Source organism: Urocampus carinirostris, chromosome 13 (assembly GCF_059441175.1).
Source record: "Urocampus carinirostris isolate Australia breed hairy pipefish chromosome 13, RoL_Ucar_1.0, whole genome shotgun sequence".
Classification (NCBI taxonomy): domain Eukaryota; kingdom Metazoa; phylum Chordata; class Actinopteri; order Syngnathiformes; family Syngnathidae; genus Urocampus; species Urocampus carinirostris.
In genome coordinates this window covers 10,844,892-10,868,365 of record NC_142361.1, presented here as the reverse complement: position 1 = coordinate 10,868,365, position 23,474 = coordinate 10,844,892, and the positions used below count along the sequence as shown (strand labels likewise).

At 42.2% G+C, this 23,474-nt stretch overlaps 1 protein-coding gene across 6 annotated transcripts in view; it reads right to left on the bottom strand.

Annotated features, from left to right (window-relative positions):
• The window catches only part of ebf3b (EBF transcription factor 3b), a 135,245-nt gene that overhangs the window by 16,721 nt on the left and 95,050 nt on the right, over window positions 1-23,474 (bottom strand). For 2 of the 6 annotated variants that reach the window (XM_088350639.1, XM_088350642.1), the window contains exons 7-10: window positions 20,891-20,972; window positions 18,363-18,504; window positions 10,362-10,495; window positions 10,168-10,294 (exon numbers count right to left, since the gene is read on the bottom strand). In XM_088350639.1, the coding sequence (XP_088206765.1) occupies window positions 10,168-10,294; window positions 10,362-10,495; window positions 18,363-18,504; window positions 20,891-20,972 (485 nt within the window). The remainder of the gene's footprint in view (window positions 1-10,167; window positions 10,295-10,361; window positions 10,496-18,362; window positions 18,505-20,890; window positions 20,973-23,474) is intronic. The other 4 variants (XM_088350640.1, XM_088350643.1, XM_088350641.1 and 1 more) reach the window with 2 other exon arrangements.

Genomic DNA, 23,474 nt, shown 5'->3' with positions numbered 1-23,474 from the left:
AAGGATAATACTGGCATTATTTTCCGGATCTGAGAACCGAAAGTCTGGATCCGGTCCCAGAGCCAAAGTGAATTTAACATCCCTGTGCTATGCTTTAGAGCCATGTCAGAAGTTGCATTGACTGAAGTTTTACTCCCTCTGCCCTCCACTCGCTGAGTAACGGTATTTGCAAAATCTGTTAAGTCACAAAGAAATGACGCCTTACACCTTCCACATTTTTTGAACAGCCAACAAAATTATTGTAGACTTGTGACAACATCAAACCATATCTGGTTTCAATACGGCCAAATGTTTACATTCGGGGATTTGCTTACGTCATACAAAAACAACAATAAAGATGATGCCCAATTTGCATAGCGAAAACAGGATATTCCTGAAAAAAAAAGCGAGGGAAGATAGACGAAGTCACCCGAGTTTCAACACGCTCTCATCTATCATGGAGATTATATTTGTAACAACCCCAGTGTAATAAAATTGGTGACACTGTCCGCCATCTGCTATTGATTTAATGCAAATGCTGGTGACAGCTGATGGAGACTTGCATTAGCGCTAAACGGCGCTGTCAGTTGATGAGTTGACAGTTTCGTAGTAGCCGCATGTACGTCGGCGCAGACAGACAATGTCAATAATCCTGTAAGGAGCCGCTGATGATATATACTGAGCACTCATACGCGGACAGGGAAATAAATGCCGTACCTGCAGGTTTGCAGTGCTGCGCGGCAGATTTTTGTTCTCTGTACAAAGATTTTCTTTCATGCTGATTTGCGGGCTTTTCTTTTGAAAGCCACACACAATGGCGGATTCATGTTTTATCTTCAAGTTGTGCAGTCTCTCCCTTTGGTGAGCTCTCACATCTGAGTGGTTTGACAGAGAATTTTATGTACAGAAATTTTACATCGATGGTTTCAGGAACCAGCGTGAAGGGGTTAGGTCTTGGCTAAGGATGACATCCGGGGATGGATTTTATTTTAAAGCAAATAACTAGGGTGTCAACACCTCCCCAAAAAGTTTTACTTATTCACTGCCAGATCAGTAAAATTCGTTGATGTATTTGGCAACGAATAAGTTAATTTTGATTGTCCAATTTTATTTGTCCTCCAAAAAGTGGATATCGTGTTTTAGATATCCAATCTGAAAGTCATAAAAATACAAATATTTTTAAGGGGCTAAAACTACAAAATTGGAACTTTGTTACTCTCTGCCGTCATCTCCAGGCTTGTATCATCATTGCAGCAGCTCATTCATGATGCGCTTGCAAGTACATGCATTTCTTAATAACCCAAATACATGTATTTTTTTGTTTTTTCACTTTTTTGGGGGGTTTGGACTAGCATGTGAACTCTTCTAGGAGCAGGCCCTTTCTTAGGTTCACCTGTTTTCATGCTACACTGACAAATATAAATTTAGTAAAAAACAGCAGGGACAAGAATTATGTCACTCTCCAGCACTACCGCCATGCTCCTCCTACCTAATGTATTCCACCCAGAACAGCTCTGATAAAAGCAAATAGACATAGTGAAAAATAAAGCATGAGACCTCTTTTAACTAATTTTGGCATTGTAAACACGAACAAAAAAAACTTTTTTAAAGGACACCCTACCTTTGAGATCGGAACAACTTGAAATATTAGCTGGAAGCGAGCTTATTAAATCAATATTTAATTAATGCAATCACTATAAAAGTGTTTGGACTTGTTTTCTTAGGCAGATTAAAAGTTAATTTAACATATCTTAAAATAGTGTTTAGTCCGCTCATGGCCCACTCCAATTTATTGCAATGTGACATGTCTTAAGTTAAAACGAATGCAATTTAAGCATTAAATTTTAAAGGAGACTTTCTTAAACTTTTAAATATTTTCTACACACTGTATTTTTCTCGTTCAGCGTTGAATTTATGTACATAGCAAAATATTGGCTAAAGCTTGGCTAAGGGTTTCTATGACTGTGAATATTTACTTTAGCCTTGGTGGTGTTCTTGGGTCAATTTACAGGATTCATGAGGGTGCTTGAAGTCCTTCAAAATGCTTGAATTTTAATGTTGCGTTTTCAATGATTGAAAAGTGCTTAAATTTTGAGTAAAGTGCTTCTAAATGCTTGAAATGTTGCCATGTTACTCAACAAGCCTGCTTAAAAATGATGGTGACACTGCTCTTCGTGGCTTCTCTTTTCCATGGCATGTTTTCTTCCCTTGCGATCAACTGCAGCTGGTGTTAGTTTGTACGGCTTTGTCCTATACGGCTTAATCGCTCCTGACGCATCGCACCCAAAAGGACAGGTGCATGCTACACCTAAACAGCGCACTACGAAATGTGTATTCGTGCAATGTCATGCAAAAAGATAAAGTAGCATTTCCCAGTGTTATATCGTAATGGTAACTTATTAAAATGTAAGTTACAAACTACTGGCTTTATTACTTTATTTTACCCAACACCTATACTGGCAGAGAGCTGTCTCAAAAAACTAACGTCTTCACAATTTACTCAAGATCTAAAAAGTTTTGATAAATTCACACGCGAGATTAAAAATCATATATGTAAAAAGCAGCTGCATTTGTGGCTCAACAAAATATGTGATTCAAACTGTTTTTTTTCTTTTAATGGTATTCAAGAAATCAGAAAATTGGCTTTGAAAGTCTTTAAAAAGTGCTTCAATTTGGCCATGAAAAAGGTGTATGGATCCTGCACTTATCATCATTGGAGTTTTATAAAAAGAAAATACAGTATACATAATGATGACTTTCCCATTTTATAATGACCATATTTGATGACCAAAATGTGTGTTTCATAATAACAAGGGGTGGGGGATGCTCTGTTCCTAGATCTCCTCTTCTGTGAGGGTTTTCAATTGCTGCATGGAAACATGAAACCTTCCACAGACATCCCATAAATCCTTCCCTGGGTGAGGAGTCTCGCATAAGGGAGGGGAAGCATGAAGAGGGCATGAGATGGAGGGGAGCTATGATTCGGGTGGTGGCGGATTGCATAAAGGGGGTGGTGTGTGTGTGTGTGTGTGTGTGTGTGTGTGTGTGTGTGTGTGTGTGTGTGTGTGTGTGTGTGTGTGTGTGTGTGTGTGTGTGTGTGTGTGTGTGTGTGTGTGTGTGGCAGGGGGTGTTTTGCTGGCACGTTCCAGTCACGCCCGCTTCCCGGCCCGCGGCCAATCAATACCACTTTCCTGTTTTAGAGGTGGGTAATTATGAGGTGGAGAGATTGTGTGACCTCTCACCCCTGCTGCATTACTCGGCTGATATTAAGATAAATTGCCTGATTTTGGGTAAACATATGCTGCAATTCAAACTGTCAGCACTGGTTTGCTCAGGGATAATTTGTATTGATCTCCTGGCTTCTTCCCCATTTTGCTTACTGACCTCACGGATAATTAGAGAAAAAGAGACACGGGGAGGTAAGGCAGGACTTGCATTTGAATACTTTGTAGAGAAGATGAAGAGCACAGGAAAGCAACCATGATGGGTGAGGGAAAGAGGGGCGAGATTATGGACTAATAGAATTTTCATTTTCCTGCTCATCCTCTGTTCAAATTTAGTTACACAGTCTGTTCAATTATGTCACCGGTGTTTCTTTTTTCCCTACTCGTCACAAGATAAGCCATTTAATTGTTCAACAGAGCTCTTTTCCCACAGTTTAATATCCACGATTATTAGATTAGGACAAGTCTGTCAATTTCCTTAGCTTATTACAGAAAACACCCATCGTCATCTCCAGTGATTCTGTCTTTGAGGAATGCTGTTTTGTTCGAAGTTTTCTGACCTTCTGCGAGCGCGCGATCAGGTTTCAGAATATGTAGAAATGGAATGCATGACTCGGTACGCAGCTGCGACCGTATCGCTTCAAATTTTCGCTGCTACGCATGCGCACAAGAGCCCAAGAGACATTGTGCAGTCCAATCCCTCAAGCAGGAATGCACACTTTCCCATCATGTTTTGACCGGACTCACACCTTAGTCAGCTTTCAGGAACTAGTTGGTAGAAAGCGAAACTGACATTTGAAGTGCCAAGCGATACACAACGACTCGCTGCCATGCATCTTTGGTCCATATGTAGGTGAATTGAGCACTGACAGTATCAGGTTATAAACATGGGGAAATGTTTGAGCAAAGCAGTAAATTTAGGGGAAATTGTTCCTTGTTAAGTCTATGAGCCTGAATGGAAGCTTGTGCCACGTCCTAGCATTCCTGCCAGCCATTACAGCTTATTACGATAACTCTATCTTTCCAGGAGATAAAAACCTAGCCTTGTTGCCATTTGCCAGCTATTACTTTCGCTAATTATACTTAACTGCTTCTAGCTTATCTCCACTCCTCCTACACCATTGAGCAGATTTTTTTTTCTTTTCCCCCTTAACACAAATTAGAGGTGGAGTGGGAGTTGGAAAGAGGGGGAGAGAGATAAACAGCACAGGCAGAAGTTCATTCAAGTGTTATTGCATTTGCGACTTGTCGAACAGTGCAAGTGAAGCCTCGGAGGCACCTGCACAAGTGTTAAAAGCGGGACATTCACGATCTATTTTTATTGGAAAAGGTTGGCAAAAAACAAAATTGAATAAAATATTTCCATTTAGCGTTGCAGGTGAGGATAGCAGTCAGACGCACAAAGAAACTGAGATGCCATGCGTTTGGAGCCCACAATCGTAAACTGTATTTAGAGGGCACAAAAAAATAGACACGGCATGCAGATGAAAATGATGTTTCAAACCCAAAACCAAATTGAAATTCTTCACTGCACACCCACGCAAAAGCAAATTCCATCTGCTTTGACACTGACCATATCATCTCCATCCACTGTTGCCAGTTATCATGAGTGATTCCACCTCCAGCTGCCTCAAGATGAACAGGAAATTAAAATTTCAAAGATCTGCAGTTAAGATAAATCAATGGAGAAAAATCAATGTTCATTGAAATTTCATGAACTTTGAGCTGATACAGATGGAAAATACCGAGACAGTTACACTCTGCTGCAGATATTGCTCCTGCAAACAGATCAAATGTAATTAACACGGTTAAAAGGGAGCAATGATACAGATTGCACATCCATAATCTGTCACTGCCTTCATTTCTTGTGTTATTAGAACGTGCCAAAGACACGTGTTCAATCCTCTCAAGCGATCCCCAGTATGTGTGCCACCTCTCTAAGGACAGCGGTGGACTTTCGCACATTACCGACCAACAGAAATCAAATGGCTTCCCTTCACAGCTGATTGCAAGCGCAAATTAATATTGTAAAATGAAGATCAATACATGGACGGGGCGCCGATCGATGGAGGCTAAATTACGACTGCGTTTTCCCCCTCATTCAAGATGAGTTGTGTTTTCCTCCCAAAGTCAATACCACGCTGCCTCCCTCATTCATTTCTCAATAAACTTGCCGATGAATTTCAATCAAAATACGCCGATGGAGAAGCAAGAGTGGGGGGGGGGTCTGAGTTCTTTTAAAGCCCGCTGGGTGTGGATCGCTCTTGAAAATAGGGCAAGAGGAGGAGAAAGGGAAAGATCCTCGTCTATCAAGGCGACACCAATATCCCCACCCCACCAGATCCCACCCCACGCATCCTCCGTCTGTCTTTCCAGTGGCAGGCGACTGATGCCATGACTGACTGAGAACAATCCATTTTCAGAGCCATTACAAAACACACCTCCAACGACACTGGGGGGCAAAAAGTGTGTCCAATTAAAATGAAATCAATGAATTCCATCCTTTAGTGTGGGAGAAAACATACAGCCATGCTTTCATTTTTCTCCCATAATGCATTTTGCACTGAGATGTATTAAAAAGGAGAGGCGGGAGGGGCGATATGCGGCCAAGTACTTATTTCAATCAATTTCCTGGAGTCAGATTTCACAGGTCACTTGCTGATAACACGCGGCGGAATAATGCTCGCAGTGTGCTTCTCAAAGCCTACCTGACAAGCTGGCTGACAGTGGGGGAGTGCGGCCACGTGTCACGTCAGCCCCTTAATTGGACACAAGGACCTTCCTCTGTGGGACCTTGTCGTGCTCGACGCGAGCTCACAGGGCCTTCAAACGCCTGCACCGTCTAGCTTGGCAGTCTGTGTGCGCGCCACTCCCGCCAAGCTGGAGCTGACTGTGGGAGTCAGATCCATCGACATTTCGTTCTGTATACACGTGTACTAGAATGACAATAAAGTAGATCTGAATCTGAATCTGAATCTGAATCTGAAATACCTCGCTTGTAATGAGACGGGCAGGTATGGCGATTGGATAACACTGCTTGACACATGCTGCTAGGCCCGTGCCAACTGGTTGCAACCGATTTGGCTGTGCCCATGACTTTTTATAAATGCCTGTTCAGTCCGATCTGGTGGCAGCAGTTCATCGCCTCCGGTCAGATTATATAATATTATTAATACTGTAAATGCAATTAAGCATTTTTCTCATACCCGCTCGGCCAGTGCTTTTGTTTACATACCTTCCTCAATGCCTTTGATTGAGGCCTATCTTTGTGGCTGTCCCCACCCCGTCGCCGGGTGGTGTCTGACGGAGGTTTCAAACCCAACCCTCGCAACACAGGAAATGAAACGGAAACTTCAACATCTGATCAGTCGCTGGATCTGGGACTTCAAAGCGTCGGCAGGGCGTAGAGTCTTCAGGATAAGTCTGATATACACAATGGCGCGAGGCTTCATCAGATATAAAAATGGAGCGGGTGTCCGAGATTGTATAAAGTAGAAAAATGGGCCAGGGTTAATTTGCGTTGTCAGTGGTATTTAGTGCTTAACTGAAACAAGCTCACACTACCTATTGTGAAACACTACTTGGCAATAACTTGAAAAGTACAAAAAAAAAACCTCTGTCCTCGACATCCACACATCTAGCCCAGCCATCCTTTACCATACTGACATTTTCTGATCCCCACTTCTATTGAGTGAAGCACACATGACCCTGTTGTCCTTATGTTGATGAATGACCGCCTCATACCCATTTTGTCAGATTTTGGTGCAGTGGAGTCGATAACGTCACCTTGACTGGGAAAGTTTGTGATCCATCAGCCCTCAAGGCTGTCTGTCCTCAACTAAGGCACCAGCAGTTCGCTGCATGGGGCATCCACGTCCAAAATCCTTCAACCAGTGCACCGCCAGCTTGTGAGGCCGAACGGATCGCGCCTCTTATTACCGTCGCTTTACAGTGAAAAGGGGAGGGAAAAGAAAAGGAAAAAAAGCACTTGACTTGTACTAATGGCCCAGAAGCCACATTGGTCACCAAAGGTCTGAAGACGAAGCACCCTGTCAGTGCCCAGCTTGGGAAATTAGCAAATAATGTTCCCTTCCCACTGACAAATGTGTGACAGCTCGCCTTCGCCAATCATCCTCGCCTAACGTTATGATGCATGTCCAGGATCCCCACTGGAGGATGCAGGCGAAGTTTACTGACCCTCAATTTACCCATGACAAATGGGGTCCTGGTAAATGTGCGTTTTCTAGGGCGCGGAAGGGGGTTCATTTTAAGCAATCCTGCTTATGTGGATGTCACTGATTAGGATAAATAGAGGCTGAGCGTGTTAGGACTGTTTGCAGAACCATATTACATATTACCCCTGCCATTGCTCCCCGGAGGGGCAGCTTTTGTGAAAAGTCGCTCTGTGATAGAAAACCAAACGCTCTGATGCAATTAAGAGATTTAATTTGGATACATTGTATTGTGGTGTTTTTATTAATGATTCACTAGTTGATTCAGTGCAGTGACTAATCTTAAAAAAAAAGATGACAAATCTGCAAATAATGTCGAAATTTGTGTCTAAAAAAAAGTCAGTCCGTGCTCTTTGTGGCGCTTGGTAGAGCATAATAAAGTATTGACTGCAGGTACAAGCCTGGACTTTCTCCTTTTGATTTTCTCCAACCTTGCTGACAGTCAGTTCTAACGGGCCTGTCCTGACCAATGGATAACCGATACATGGATTAGACAGAGGACAAGCTGGCAAGCTCTGAAGGGACAACACTTTCCTGAAAGGTAAACGTGATGGACTGTAAACTAGACTGTAGGACTTTTCTTTAAAAAAAAAAAAAAATATATATATATATATATATATATATATATATATATATATATATATATATATATATATATATATATATATATATATATATATATATATATAGATGAGCTCTCCCAAGACACCGGCAAGTGCGAACTAGTGAACTTTTATCCCTCTTGTCTGTCTGTCTCGTTAGCATTAAAAACGTCCGAGAGGAAATGCCAGCAGGACCATTCAAAACAGTGGGGTGCTCTCTTTCAGAGAATGGATTGTGAGTTTTGGAAGTAGTTTTCAGCCTAATAACCCGAGCCAGGATGTGCCACATCCGCTATTCCATTTGACTCAGGGTAACTTGTGGTAATTTCTTTGAGTTGGGTGACTTACATTTGTACAATTAGGGAGGCTGCCCCAAAAGAGCCGACTTGGAAACGATCGCATGAAAAACCTTAATCTTTGCTGTCTCCACTTTTATTATGCACATTCACAAAAAGTCCCATCTGCGGTTTGTGGATCCCCAACAATTAGAGGAGTCTGTGAAAAATCAAGCAGTCGTTCACCAGTGTCAATCTTTCAACTGTGTGGCCACGGCAGGCAGTGTTCATTGGTGACTTTCGCTTTTAATTCACTAATCAATTGTTCCTTCGTTGCCTCCTGGGGCAATTGTATCCTTGTACTAACTGGAAGTGAGTAAGTACTGAGGCAAGATGGAGGAAGAATAAGGGGGAGAAGAGAAGAAAATCAACAAAGATAGAGAAAGGGGGACACGTTTCCTCAGTAAAACCTGATGGTAATCATCCCAATCCGCTTAGCCTCTGTGACTAATGGGGTCTGTTCTTAAGGGACCTGCCACTTTCACCGGGGCGCTATAGAAGCCATTAATGTCTTAACTTATATACCTTCTCAAGGCTGCGCGGTAACACATGTACACACGCGCGCGCACACAATCCTCTCGTACATTCCCAGGCAAGCAGGCACGCTCGCACTATCGCGGGCACACTATACTCCTGTTTCATTATCCCGGTGCCTTGTTGGCCTTTGCTCTGCTCCTGCTAGGGAGGTTAAATGCAGGAGAGCTGGGCCAGACTGCACGCTTGGAGGAGAAGGGGACGCATGGCTGAAGGAGGTGAGGGGTTGGGAGGGGGGTTTGGAGCTGGTAGGGAAGGGTTTTGATGAGAAACAGCTGCCCCAGGATGGAGGGATCTGGCTGAGGGGGCGGCGGCCCCCACTTTGCAATTCTGCTGCGCTCAAGGCCAGGGTTGCGCTTGAGGCCCAAGGGTTGCTGGGGGTGGCGAAGTGAAAGTGCCTTGACGCACCCCTGTTTGATTCTGTCCATCATAGCCACAACAGACAGAGGCTTCCGGGTCAGACAGGCCCTGACCCCCGCGACCTCTGTCTCCTCGCCAATGATGACAAATAAGACGGCCACCTTCTTCTGTTAACCCAGATAATCTCCTTACTTTTTTTTTTGCGTGTGACAATTACTCAAGACGTATGTCTTTTTACCCTGTTCTTCTTGTTATGTACAATGGTATCTCTTCATATAAGCACCTTTTAAAAAAGTAATTCCGGTGTAAGACTTTTTTATAACAAAAATCTTGCTCTCTATACTTCCATTTCACAAGCAGCTCCAGAAGCTACCATTGAAACGCCTTGAGACCACTCACCAGTTGTGTCACTGCCAGCATCAGGTTATCCAGTTTGTGGATGCAAACTATTACAAGGCAAAAAAAAAGGTTTTTTTTTTTGTTTTTTGTTTTTTTTGTGGGTATGTTCATTTAAAGTTTCAGTAAATTTAATTTATGTGTACAGTAAGTGCTTGCATATCAACATTCTCTTGATCTCATACCTGATAACCTCCCCCAACTGTCACAATTAGCTCTATCAGCCTCGTATGAATACCGATAAAGACAATCGGCAGAACATGTCATCTTGACAGCTTGAGTTTAACAGAGCTCTGCAGCAACCTTGCGCGGCAGAAGGTCAGGCGGGGATCGGGTTGCGGCACTTCAAGCCCCACCATCAAACAGCCTTTTACTTGAAAACAGTGCCGATCTTGCACATTTTGCATCCAGCCAAGGCAAGGCCTCTTTCGGTTCATTACCGAGCCGGGCCAACTCAAGTAAGATGAGATGACTGGAAAAGAAAAAAATATATCTCAGGACTCACCAGTGTACACAAATCTCCCGGGAGCACCTTTGCAGAATTGCTTGGACTTGTAGGACAGCGTGACTTCCACCACGCCGGGGATATGCCGAGGAGGAGTCTGGACGCGGATCGCGTGGGGAGTAATCAGCTGGATTGGAAATGGAAATAATGAGCCCTCTTGCAATAACAGGGAGAAGAAGTTTCTTGAGCCGTACCTCGCTCCACACCAGCATGGTGCCAAAAACCACTTGTAGGCCGTCGAAAAAATTGTCCCCTATGATGATGACGGTGGCTCCGCCAGTGGTCCATCCCTCGCTGGGGCTGATAGCCTTGATGCACGGGGTGGCTGCTTATCCAAGACAAAGAAAAAAAGCAAATTCAGCACCTGAGGTTTTGACATCTCGAAGCCTGCGGAACAACACACCTAGTGTTGCTACAGTTTCCATGAAATGTTACTAGGTTATATCCCTGATGACCTTCTTTTGGAAATAACTAAATTGTGTTACTTAATAGTTGGCTTTAAATGTAACTATGTATTACGTAACATATTGTAGATACCCTGTGTAATATTTGACCACTCAATGTCACTGTATTGTGTAGTACAACCGAAAAAGAGTGCTCCAAAACACTAGGAAGAAAACAAACTAAGGAAACTTAAAGTGACCAAAATGCACCTTTTATTCTTTTTCTTTTCTTTTTGCTTAGCCTTCACAAAGTTTCTGTTTTTTTCGGAGTACCTTTTGCAGGAAGTAGGTGAGCCTCATGCAAAAAACAAATTTATTGACCCACAAGTGCTTTTGAAAAATGTACGTTTATGTGAAATTTCATATACTTTTGCTTGTTATTCAGATATGTATATATATATATATATATATATATATATATATATATATATATATATATATATATATATATATATATATATATATATATATATATATATATATATATATATATATATATATATATATATATATAATGTTCAATTAATGAAGTTTATTTTACTGCTAAAAGTTGCTAAATAATGTAAAATTTCCCGCTAAGTCTATTTACGTACTGCAGCGGCTGAGAACATTGTCTCAAATGAAAATTAACGAAATGTTGTTGCAAGTACTTTACTGAAATTGCATCTTTAAAAGACTGTTTTTAGTAAAAAATAAAAAAAAAAAAATCTTTTTGGACTTTGTGGAACAGAAACACTTTATTAAAAATATCTAAAGAATGAAGGACATACATTTTTACGAAAAAGCAGAAATCACAAAAATATAGGGCTTTTTGTGAAAATGCAGCTTTCATTATCAGATATGTTTTTTAACAACATTAGAGCATTTTGTCACCACCACACTGAATACAACAAATGTTTATATTGTCTAATTTTGTAGACTAAAAATAACTTTTTGATATCATCCCATTCTGGACGTTTGAAGATGGAAATATTATTTACCAAGATTAGCTATAATGTTAAGTGTATATTCAACATTTAAAAAATAACAAAAAATATTTAAAAAAAAAAAAATAATCTGAAATGACTGAAATTAATTCAATTTAATCACTGTGTTTCGAGTTTGAGCCTTAACTTCCTCTATTTCTTACCTCATGCCATCGCTTAAATATAAAAAATAATCTTTAGAAAAATTGTCTGTAATGTTAAGTTTATGTTGGTTAGTAGCACTGATAGTAAAATTATAATTTATTTACTTATTTTACGTAATAAAAATAATATTAAATAACACAACATATCTGAATTTGGTATGGTTATCAAAGACTACGCCCTGTTCCCGGCTATTTTATTCAGTCAGGGTCTTGTGAAACCTGTGCACCCTTTGCATGACATTTGATTTATCCAAAAAACAAATAGCCTTCAATATACGTAATTAATTGAAACCTATAAATAAAAGGCATCAAGACCACTTAGCAAAGTAATAATTTCTTAAAATTACAATGATTCTCAGTAACGTGTTAATTGCAACATCATGGCAATTCCCTCCCACCCCAGTGAAGAACATTGATGGGGGAGGACAGAACAAATGATGGATTTGTCCTTTAAGGCAGCAGAATCAGAATCATTTATCAGCGTGCTGGAGTGGTGTAGTTAAGCAGACCCTTCAAATGGTTGGCTTCACAAAGGCTAAACGCCGGGCGCACCAGGGAAATGATTTGATGTTGCAAACGACGTGTCAGTGCAAATACAGGCATTTGAATTGATCAGGCGCTCGCTGGCGCGTACAGTAAAGATTTAAAAGTTGGAGGGCGCGTCATAAATTTGCAGAGAACAGAGGCCGGCAAAGTGGGGATGACAACCTCAAGCTTTGCATCTTCACCTTGTTTCATTGCCTTTTGTTCTGCGCAGTCGGCGCAGTTTTGGGTTTCATAACGTCCGACGAGCTCGTGAATAATTCATGCCTGGGCTTTCCTCCGCCGCCACCCTTTGTTTTGGTGATCGATTCAATCCATTTCTTATTGTTTATTATTACAATGCTTTTCATCTGGCGTGGCTCAGGCGACACGGCCGTGCCATACATCAACCGTCGCGCTTGTTATTATAATCTAATTTGAGTGATCTGGCACCTCACTTCCGCTGTCATTTGATGCATTACCTTAATATGGCGCTCGGCACAAAACCGTGTTTACCGCAGAAACAGCGTGACAGCTATCCATAAAGCAGCCGCATCCGATTTAATCTATTCCCGTCAATATCTTTGAATATACAATGAATTGCGCCTGCCTTTCGTCACTCTTCCGGCGGGCTCCTTTTTCTTTTTCTTCCCTGCCTCCTAAACCTCTATTATCCTTTCCATCCCAGTGAGTAAATCACAGTCGGCCCCCGGTTGTATGGATCGTCTCCGACAAGACATCTCCCTTTGTTTGCCTTGCTGTTGGGCCCTGTCCGGGTCATGTTTGCCGTCTCTCCCGGCCCATAAAGTGCACGCACACAAGCAGTACTACAGGGAATCCCGACTTTAACAGGCGCTGTTGACTCCATGCTAATCACCTCGTACAGATTTTCATTTGTGAGGCCTGGAGGAGTGACATTTGCTTTCCTTAATTGCCAAGCGCGGCGTCTGAAAGAGGACCGAGCCTCGGCGGGCACGCCAGGGCCCCCCTCGGAGGGCCTGACCTTCATCAGTGCGGACGATTACAGCAAATAATTCACCCTTCAAAATTACTGTAAACAAATTGACTTTGGGAATGAGAGCAAGCGTGGAGGAGGAAGAGGATGTGGAGGGAGGGCGTGATGGTGACTGTGACTGTTCGGGGGCAGCTGCAGCCTAACGCACCTTTCGCCGCCGCCCATGTGCACAGAGCGGCCTCGGGAACGACGGCGTCCGGCGTGGTGGACCCCCTCCCCTTTTTGCACATTTGCATACGTCTCAATGCACAGGCAGAACAGGGAGCATGTGCTGAATGGGGACCGTGGCAAAGTGGATTACACAGTCAGCGCAGGCGATCTGATGACAGACACCCTCAATACACCCCCTCCACAACCGCCCTTGCCCAGTGCCAGAAAACGAGAGGCTTCATAAGCGGAAACTTTAGGTTCCAGCGCAGGAAATGCACCTGTTTCATTTGCCCCTCTCGCCTCAAATCTATTATTAATTAAAGTCTTCACTCGGACCCTTCTGCAACCTGATTTGTGGATGCGAGGACGTCCGGACCGATCCGGGATCTGAGCCTGGGAGGTCGTGCCTCCGGTATTGTGACACTCAAACAGGTCTGATGTAGCCCCGTGAAGCCGTCCTTTGTTCTGCCTGCTGAAATGTGTTGTAATCGTGCTGTGGGATGTCCAGATGGTCGGTTGATAGTGCAGCTGATGGGATTATACCTTTTACCTCTCCCTGGGCCATCTGTTCCCTTTGACTGTCTCTCGCTCACTTTCTCTCTCTTTCTCTCCATCCCCCTGCCTCTCAACCTCTCTCTGCCTCTCCTCTTCTTGTATCTCTCCATCTTCTCTCGCTCTCTTTCTTCCTCTTAGGCCCAGCAGTCTGGATTCACTTGTCTTTATTGCATAAACCCTAACAGCATTACAGCCACTTGGCATGCAAATGAGGCAGGCGCTGCAGGCTCTATGCTGAGTCTCGTATATTGTCTGGGGCTCTATAATGGTGAGCTACGGCACATGTGTGGCTCTGTGTGTGGTTGTGTGTCTGTTGTGATGACATTGCCATGTGTGTGTGTAAAATATTATTTGTGAGCGTGTTTATGCATCTTTAACTCTGAATCTATATATGTTTGAGTGGCAGGCAACTGCAAAGCACAATTGTTTTTGAATGCATAATATCTGTGTGACAGGGCAAACACAAGCAGGGAATATCTAGAATGGTACTCAAAGCACACAGGACCTCCGCCAAGGCCCCACTCGTCCCGGTTTGGACTAGCACCAAAACATTCATAGACCTGCACCTCCTCCATAGGTCCAGATTGTGTCCGCGAGATTAATTATTGGCAATATTTTGCCCCATCGTGGGGGGCGCTTCAAATGTTTTGGCAGTGATTGCGAAATATTTTTGGATCTCCGTCAGATTTTTGTCACAGTAGTCCAAAAAGAATCAGTGCCTCTAACTGACATGAGAAACTCAAAATCCTAGCAATATTATTCAGTTTGAGAATTAATGTAGCAATCTGGTGGGAGAATGTTTATTAAAAAGGTTAAGTTTAAAAATAAAACGGAAATTGGTCTGCAATGATAAATCTTCATTGTTGATCGATAAAAAATGCAGGTCAATAAATTTCATTGTTGACTATTTCACCCGATACGTTTTTCTAACATAGTGAGGCATTTCTAAGTGAATTTAATCTCTGCTGAAAATTGTTCGTGCGCAATAGAGAGTCTGTTTCTTAAGTGTTAAAATAAACAAAAATGGTTGCATCAAAATCAGGTCTTGTACAAGAACTTCTCAAGTTTGGGGGAATTTAGCCTGCATAGCGTAAATAAAATGAGTATGTTTGCAAAGCAGAACCTGCGTATCAGGGCAGTAACTTAGGGACACACGAACATTTAAAGAGCACTTCGGACAGTTGAATGAGACGGAGTCTGACTCGCCTTAGTATGATTGAAGTTATCTTTAAAGCAATACAATTTTGATGACACACATTGTACGTACATTTTGTATGTGTATTTTTATTGATAAAAGAGCTGAAGCTTTATGCTAGAATGCCTGACAGACATGTTTTGAAATCAAATGCATGCAGTGCGAAGAGCAAACGTCGGTTGTTAAAAGGTTTAAAACGACAAACCTCAGTTGTTGATTTCAACTGTTGTGAAATGTTCTTTTTTTTACAGACGTTGCAGTTAAACACTGAATGTACTTCACAAAAAGCGCAAAATATTTGTTTTATTTACTGTTTTACTGCTGCTAATGAGCCTGTTCTTGGTTTACCAGGATAACAAAATATTAACTTGACTTTAACTTATTTGCTTTTCCCTAAAAATGGAGGTTTATTTGTGGAATTATGTGTACTCACAGAGCGCTGTGCCTAATTGGTTCTAGATAGTGTTTTTGTATCTATTATAATTCCACAGTATTTTGGATGAAATGTTTTTTTTCATTCCCACTTTTGTTTATTATCATTTTCCACATACTTATATCAATTTCATGCTAAGTTTAAAAAAAAAATTATCTGATAATTCGACTACTCGTTTTAATGGTCGTAAATTGCAGCAATAAAGAGAAACATAATCACAACAGTATTTGTGAATTACTGAAGGGAACCATTTTTGTGTATGGAGTTAAGTTGTAAATTTATATTTTTGCAAGCAGTTTCAATGGTCCATGATATTGAGTTGAAATTATGCTAAAAAAAAAGAGTGGGGACCACATAGCCTCAAGTTCAGTGTTTCCCAACTGGTGGGTTGGGGCCCAAAATTGGATTGCGGACCCATTTCAAGTAGGTTGCGGACATTTGCCTTGGCAAAATAATGCTAAGAAAATAGAAAAATAACTGATGGTCAGTTCAACTCTTTAACTTTTGATAATAATTCACGGCAAATGTGAGTTCTACACTCACCATTTCACTCCTAGGAAAAATACATAATGTTTGTTTATAAATGCTAAACATTGCCAAACGAAGAACAGTAAAGAATTTGACAGTAAAAGAATTGTTGGATTAGAATAATATGCCCCGACAAAGGATATTCTGTTCAGATTTTAAGGAGTACATTTTAAACAAGGCAAATATGCGTGATGGTAGGATATGAACCAAAGTCATGGATGCCACTCAAAAAGTAATATACAGCGGAAAATATACTAGATGGGTAGTTTATTATTCTGAATAGAAAGCCACTGAATGAAAGCAATTTGGATTTCATTGAAAGCACAGCTAATTGAGCAATGAAAGAATGATAACAACTTGTTTTGTTTTTGCTGGGGTTTTCTGCTGTTGTTTTTTTTCATTCAATATATATTCTAGAAGTGGATTTTTTTTCGTCTTGATTTGGGTCACTGCTTGTAATTAGGGTTTGAGTGTGTGTGTGTTCTGGAGTCAAACAAGTAGAGAACCACTGCTCAATGTTACATTTAGATGAAAGCTATGCGGCTTTGAGCCAATAGAGGGCAGCACTTCGATCAACGCAAGACATGCAGACAGAGAGGGAAACTGATGCTCCCTGTGCCAGCCACATGTCTCAGGCTCCTCATCTTTAAGCAAGAATGTGTTTTCATCAAAAAATACATCTAAAACATCCTGCCCACGAGTGTCAGGGCCTTTCTGGACATGCAGGATATCCGACAAAGCGAGCAGTCGTTTTCTGACGCATTTTATAGGAACAGCGGAAGTAGAGATTAAAGGGGGTGGGGAGTGTTTTGAAGTAGAAAACCCACAGACACACACATTCAAGAATCACGCGGGTGTGTTAAAGTTATTAGACAAAAGACATGTTCAACTGCGCGGTTGACAGTCGCTTCTTTTCTGGCTTTTACAGCGTGTCACTCTGCTGCTTTGAAGAGTGTGGTGAGGAGAAGAAAAAAGCTTGGGTTGGGTTAACCTGTAAAGAACACATACACACACACACACACACTAATACATTGACATACACACAGTACAGGGGGGGTCCCTAGAGAGTAGGGGAACATGGAGGCGAGGGCTCAACCTCTTTAATTGCTCTCCTCATTAAGAAACTGGTTGCTAGGCGATCCACACCTATCGTGTCATAAACGCGAAACACACAAACAGAACGTCAGCGAACATAATGACTTTGCTGCTCCGGGCAGGGCTTTAATTATTTGATTTTGTTCTCCAGTAGAGGAGTCATTAATAAAGACAAAAACAAATAGATTAGCTTCTTGCCCCACCAGGACTGCGGAGTGCACCAAGATATATTAATTGTCGGTGTGTGGGTTTTTTTTTTGTTTTTTTTTGTTTTTTTTAGTTTATTAGTCGTCGTTGTTGTATTAAATATTACATTTGCTTTTGGTGGTAGAACCAATAATGGGCATTAATGTGTGGAAAAGCTCAGTTCACTCACTGGTGTATATAAACTGTTTGCCCAGCCATAATTGGCCCTTGAAATGTGAAGATAAGCAATTTGCACAATTGCCTCTAGTCTGTTCACTCCTTTTTTTTCCCCATTTTTCTTTCTTTTTTCAACAAGCTTTCAACCGTGTGCGAGTGGAAAACGCAGAGGTCACGGGGTTATGTTTTGTGCATTTTGCTTTTTGAATTTCCCATGGTTTGGTGGTCCTTTCTTTCTCCCTCGCTCTCTCTTGGCTGTGCAGGCAATCAGTCTATCATATGGAATCAGTTGGAAGAAAAACAGTAAGTTCTGTTTTTCTCATAGGTCACCCCTCCACCCCAACACACACTCTATTCAACCCACACCACTTCGTCCCCCCATCTCTTTCTCTTTACCCCTGTTTCTGCTCTCTCACAGTTAAATCTGCAGATCCCAAAGACAGGAAATTGACCTCACAGCTAAATTCTTAAGCAATTTGATCATGTTTCACGTGAGCTTTTCGGACAAATGTAGGTGCATTAGAACACAAACACTTGTATAATCAAACCCTTTTTAGAATATTAAATACACAGAGGAACAAACTTTGTTCGGGTTGGCAAAGAAAGGATATTGAAAGTGTCTCAAAATGAAAGCAATATGGGGGAAAATACGAAAAGAAGCAAATGTGCTAGATGATATCAGTGGTACCGCTGGTAAGACGTGAGAAGATGAGAGAAAAGAATAACAAGATGGCGAACATACAAAAAGTGTCAAAGAATATGCGTACCATTCTCAAGATAAGGAGGCGTACCTTCTGAAGGGTCGAGTCTGCGAGCCCTTCGTCCATGCTTAGAATTGTTGTGAACAAACATGTTGTCGGAGACGGCCAGTACGTGGCCGTCCACGTTGACAGTCGTTGATACGACAACCTGCAGGAGGGGTAAAGGCATGGGTTACAATTTGAGGACCTCTTGCCTTTGAAGTTGCATTCTTTGCTTGTTTTCTATGGGCGTATCGCGTTACGTGCGGCGGCCATTTTGCACTTCGGCGCCCGGCATTTGCGTTGGCCTAATTGACTTTTGAGCCTTCGAAATACATTTCCGTTCAGCCACTCTGCCAACTGTCATCGCGGCTCAAAGCTCAGAATTATTGATCAGCGCTTGCATCTGTTTGAGAATGGAGGGACCCAGCCCCCTTTTAAGATATTACTGGAGTCATTAGCAGCTGAACCGTGCTCTCTCACATCACTCAGCAAACATTTTGCTAGGATCGTATTCCAAACCACACTCCATATTTCATAATGCTTATTTTTGTTGTTGTTTTTTTGCCCACCACATCTCCAAACAGTCAGGCCACATGTGAAAGGCTAAAGTGTGTCTGAGCCGGAAACAGAGAGCCCCTCTCAGGTTTGCTTCGCCGGTAAGTGACCTCGTTCTAGCAGTGGAATTTGGGGGGCTTTTTTTCTGAAGGGGTTGGGGGGTAGATTTTCGGACTGTTGGAGGTGGGGGTGAAGGGAGAAGGGAAGGTGAAAGAGCTCCATTCTTTGGAGCAGGTTCAGATCTGGGCCAAGCTGTGGATGATGGATTGGGCCCTTTCTGGCCTCCAGCTGGTTTTTGGGGGTAATAAGTGGACTTGAAGGCATTCACAGTACACAAGTTTGGCCAAAGAAACACCTATGGAGGAGCATCTGGCAAATCTATTTGGAAGGAAGAACACTATATTAACTGTTAGACCCAGGACAAGGGAGACATGATGTACGTTTTTGCTTTCAAAAAGTGCTGTGCTGCTTCTTCCTTGACACGCGAGGGAGATGCAGTGTCTGTCATGCATCAGTCCACATTCCCCCGCAGGGAATTTGCGAGGAGGCAAGAGAGGCCTTTTGCAGTGACATCAGGGCAGGATACCCTTGTCTTGTCTCTTATGTGTCTACCCATCCTCATGGATCCAACCTGAGTGCCTATCACCCCAGCTAGACTCCTTCCTCCCCTTGGCCTATTTGGGACGCACACAAATTGCTTCTAATTCAACCCTATGTTTAATACTCTACCAAGAAAAGCTTGAAATTCTACCCAATCAACACTCCAAACATGATAAATACGAAAAAATACCTTAAATGCTACCAAAGTACACTAATCCCTACCTTATTTCTCTAACTTGTGCCCAATTTCTCTAAACTCTCCTAGATTGATCTTTACAATACCCAATTACTATTGGCTCTGGCAATTGGCTCTAAAATGTACCCAAAGATTCAAGCTTCAACCAACCCTTTGAAGTTCTATCCAAACGTGCCAAACTCTTTAATTTTTACTTCATTCTACCAAAATGTTAAATACTCCAGGCTACCAAAAGTATTTAATAGTCGTAACTCTGCCTAATCCGTCAAAACTACTTGAATTACGATTAAGTCCACCAAAATTTTCCAAACCTTACTGAATTGCTCTAAACTCTGCCAAACTTCTAACTTCTCCACATAAATTAAAAAATTATAAATTTCATTCAAATATTCCAATTTACTCTAAACTCTGCCCGATTGACGCTACATAATCACCCAAACCCTAATGCATTCCTCTAAATTATACCCAGATATTAGACTATATTTAATTACTCTGAACTCAATTGCTCTTAACGCTACCTCATCCCTTGAAGCTCTACCAAATGTGTCTAGACTCCTCCCCTTAACCCTAAATTTTGGGAAACTCTGCACGATTGGCTCTTGATAAACCAATCATCAACTGGGAGGTCGATTATTTCTAGGCTCGACTACTTGACACATTAAACAGGATGGCGAAAAGAAGTAGTAAAAGCGCTCCGTGGTTATGCCCTTTTGGTGTAAATCGACACATTCTGCCTGCCCACAACAATGATGGTTTTCAGATGGCTGCAAGTGCTACATGTGTGCACGCTTAAGTGTGCACACATGTGAGCAAGGCTGATGGTAGGAGGGAAATATGAATTTGTCCGCTAGTGTGAGAGAGTGCATGCCCGCGCATACGTGCAGTTATGAATTTCCTCTGTTAGACAGCTTGTGAGTTAACACTGTTGTTACATGTGCTGTGATGGTCCTCCCCCCTGTGCTGAGGCTCAGAAAGCTGTCAAAAACACAATTGATGGCAGCACTAAATCCTATATCTTTATTTGTGTCAGATGCGATTCCCTTATAAATATTCCTTCCAGAGCACATAAGACACCAATTCCTCGCCCCCTTCTTTTTTTCCTCCCCCAGTGCCAATAATAGATTCAGATTCATGTGTTGATTTATTTGCACGAGAAGGCGGCTGTAGACGGGACAGGACGTGTGAAGTGGGTTTCAGTCACCTGGAATCTGCGCATGTCTCGTGGGTTCCCTGCATTCTTCAGACAGTTCTGGTTGCACTTTAGGAAGAACTTAAGGAAGAATCTGGAAGAGAAAGTGGTACAAGAGAAGAAAAATTGAGTTGTTTAGCCTTGTGAAATACATTTGGCATCAATACCTGTGTTTACACCTTAGATGCTGAACAAGAGTCACATGTTAAAAAAATAGATACATATAAACGTTTTTTTAAAGTTTAAACTTTTCGTATCGATAGTAATACTGCCCAGTTTTCAGGGAGATATTTGTTTATTGGGTATAAAACTAAACTGCATCGTAATCAAATAATCAAATGTATCCAAAATTCAGTATGTCACCGCTCTCTGCTGTCTTCAATCAGCGAAGCCAAATATGAGAAACCCATTTGGTCTGATGCAATGCTTATTCCAATAATAAACACAAGGTCAGCCAACTTGAAGAATTGTAAAATCCGCTCTCAGTTTGCATTTCATTAGAATATGTAACATTTTTCATCCAGCAAACAATCTTGATCAAGCATCCTTTCGAGCCGCTGTCAAATAATCGATATGTTACCTATACCCTCAAAATCAACACCATCAGTCTCTTTGTCACTGCCTTCACCTGAGTTCACAGGTCTCTCCCAACGCCCATCTGCCACTAACACGCTGAAAGTCACTTGATATTCCGCCCACCTCTTTAATCCCAGGACACCCCTGTGCAATTAAAGTTCTCCTGTTCAATAGGGAAGCAAATGAGGCCCACCTGTGACCAGGTCTTGTTTGAAGAGCATCAGGGATAAAGGACCTAACAAGGTGAGAGCCCGCCACAAAACTTATAGTCCTGTCAGGCAATTAGGCGGACACTCCTGGGAGCGCCCTATGCCACACACACAGACGCACTCTTAACGCATGCACACACACACACCCATACACTTGTGGGTGGGTGAGGCAATTACGCCACAAATTACAACCTGGCTAATCGTCTCTGAACAAATGTCACGTCTGAGTGAGATCTGGGCCGGGACAGTTTGTCAGACAGCTTTCTCACAAATTTATCGATGGATCTTCCCCCACTTTCTGCAGACGTGGCCACCGCTAAAACACGAGAGGGGTAAAAAGAAGCCCGACGAGAGGTTTGCGACAGCCCATTCTGCGCCGTTGTGCAACCATGCGAAACAATGAAATCAACTAGCTTTTACAACATCCCGCCACAGAATAGCAACTGTTGTTGATTTGTTTTGTTGCTGTTACAAATAATTCAATATTTACTTACCCCTCGTATCCCATCATTTTGTATTTTAATCGCCTGGTGTCATCACCATAGATTGTATTCTACTTGAGAACAAGACTACAGTATCACAGAGAAGGATTGTGTTACCTTAGATTACGGCATTTGTTGCCACTGCCGTTCACATAGAAGGATTGTGTTACCTTAGAATACGGCATTTGTTGCCACTGCCGTTCCGTAGCGCTAATTCGTTGGCATGTGCTGCCTGAGAGGACAACTCCCGGCAAGGAAAAAGCAGCCCTGCTGTAAATCAGCATCCAAAATGACCCCCCTAACCTCCGGCTGCATTAACACATGTGCCGGTCATTTCCAAGCGTTCTTCGATAGACTCCTATACCCAGCACTCGGCCCCCGGGAGGGCGAGGTGAGGAAATATTTTCCCCTCTGCGTCCAAGAAGCTTTGGCTCGGACATCAATAAAAGACGTTTTAACCCGCGCCAGGACGCTGATTGCCTGTTGGTGCACGGCGAGGCCATAAAAAAGCCGACTTGTCATTAGAGCATTTCACTTGATTGTGTTGACTGTGTTTTGGGGTTGCATCTGTTGGCTGATCATCAAAATGACCATTATGTACTCTAATTCCCTGACCCTGTTTTTATTTCCCCAAAGAGTCGTAATGTAGAGCAGCAGACATCTGCGGAAAGCAGACCTGAAATACGACTTTTATTTGTCTGTCGCCTCTCGTACAGATTGGGTAAGGCTGGGCGCTGGGTGTTTGCGGACGTGTGTTTGTGTGTGTGCCTCCTTCACAAACATACACACACAATTTATGTCTGAACAAGAGATGGAATATATTTGCCAAACAATGCATTGACTTCATAAAACAAACACATTACTTTCCAAGTTGGACATTTCTTGGACACATTTTTTAATGCACCGTTCCTGTAACATGAGAGCGAAAAAGTAACAAAACAATAAACACGAGAATATGGGCGCACATGCTCATAAAGAAACTCCTTTATGTTTACTGTTATGAAGGCAATTAAGCTCAATTTTGCCGCTAAAAAGATAAGCTTAATTTTCATCGTCCGCGGCAGTGGTCCTATAGCATCCATTATGTTTGAGTTGGTTAAGATTCTCCACGAGCTCGGTGCAAATTGGTCCTCGGTGGAAAGGGAAGCAATTAAGATCGGGCCCCCTCGCTCTCACTCCCGCTCTCTTATTTCTTAAATATCTAAGAAACTTTGTGCTCTTGTTTTGGCACGCACAGAGACAAAAGGAGCTTGTTTAATTGTTTTTTAATGGGATATCAAGTCGTCGCTGCCATTAGATGTTGGCAATGGAGGGCAAAGGGGGATAGCG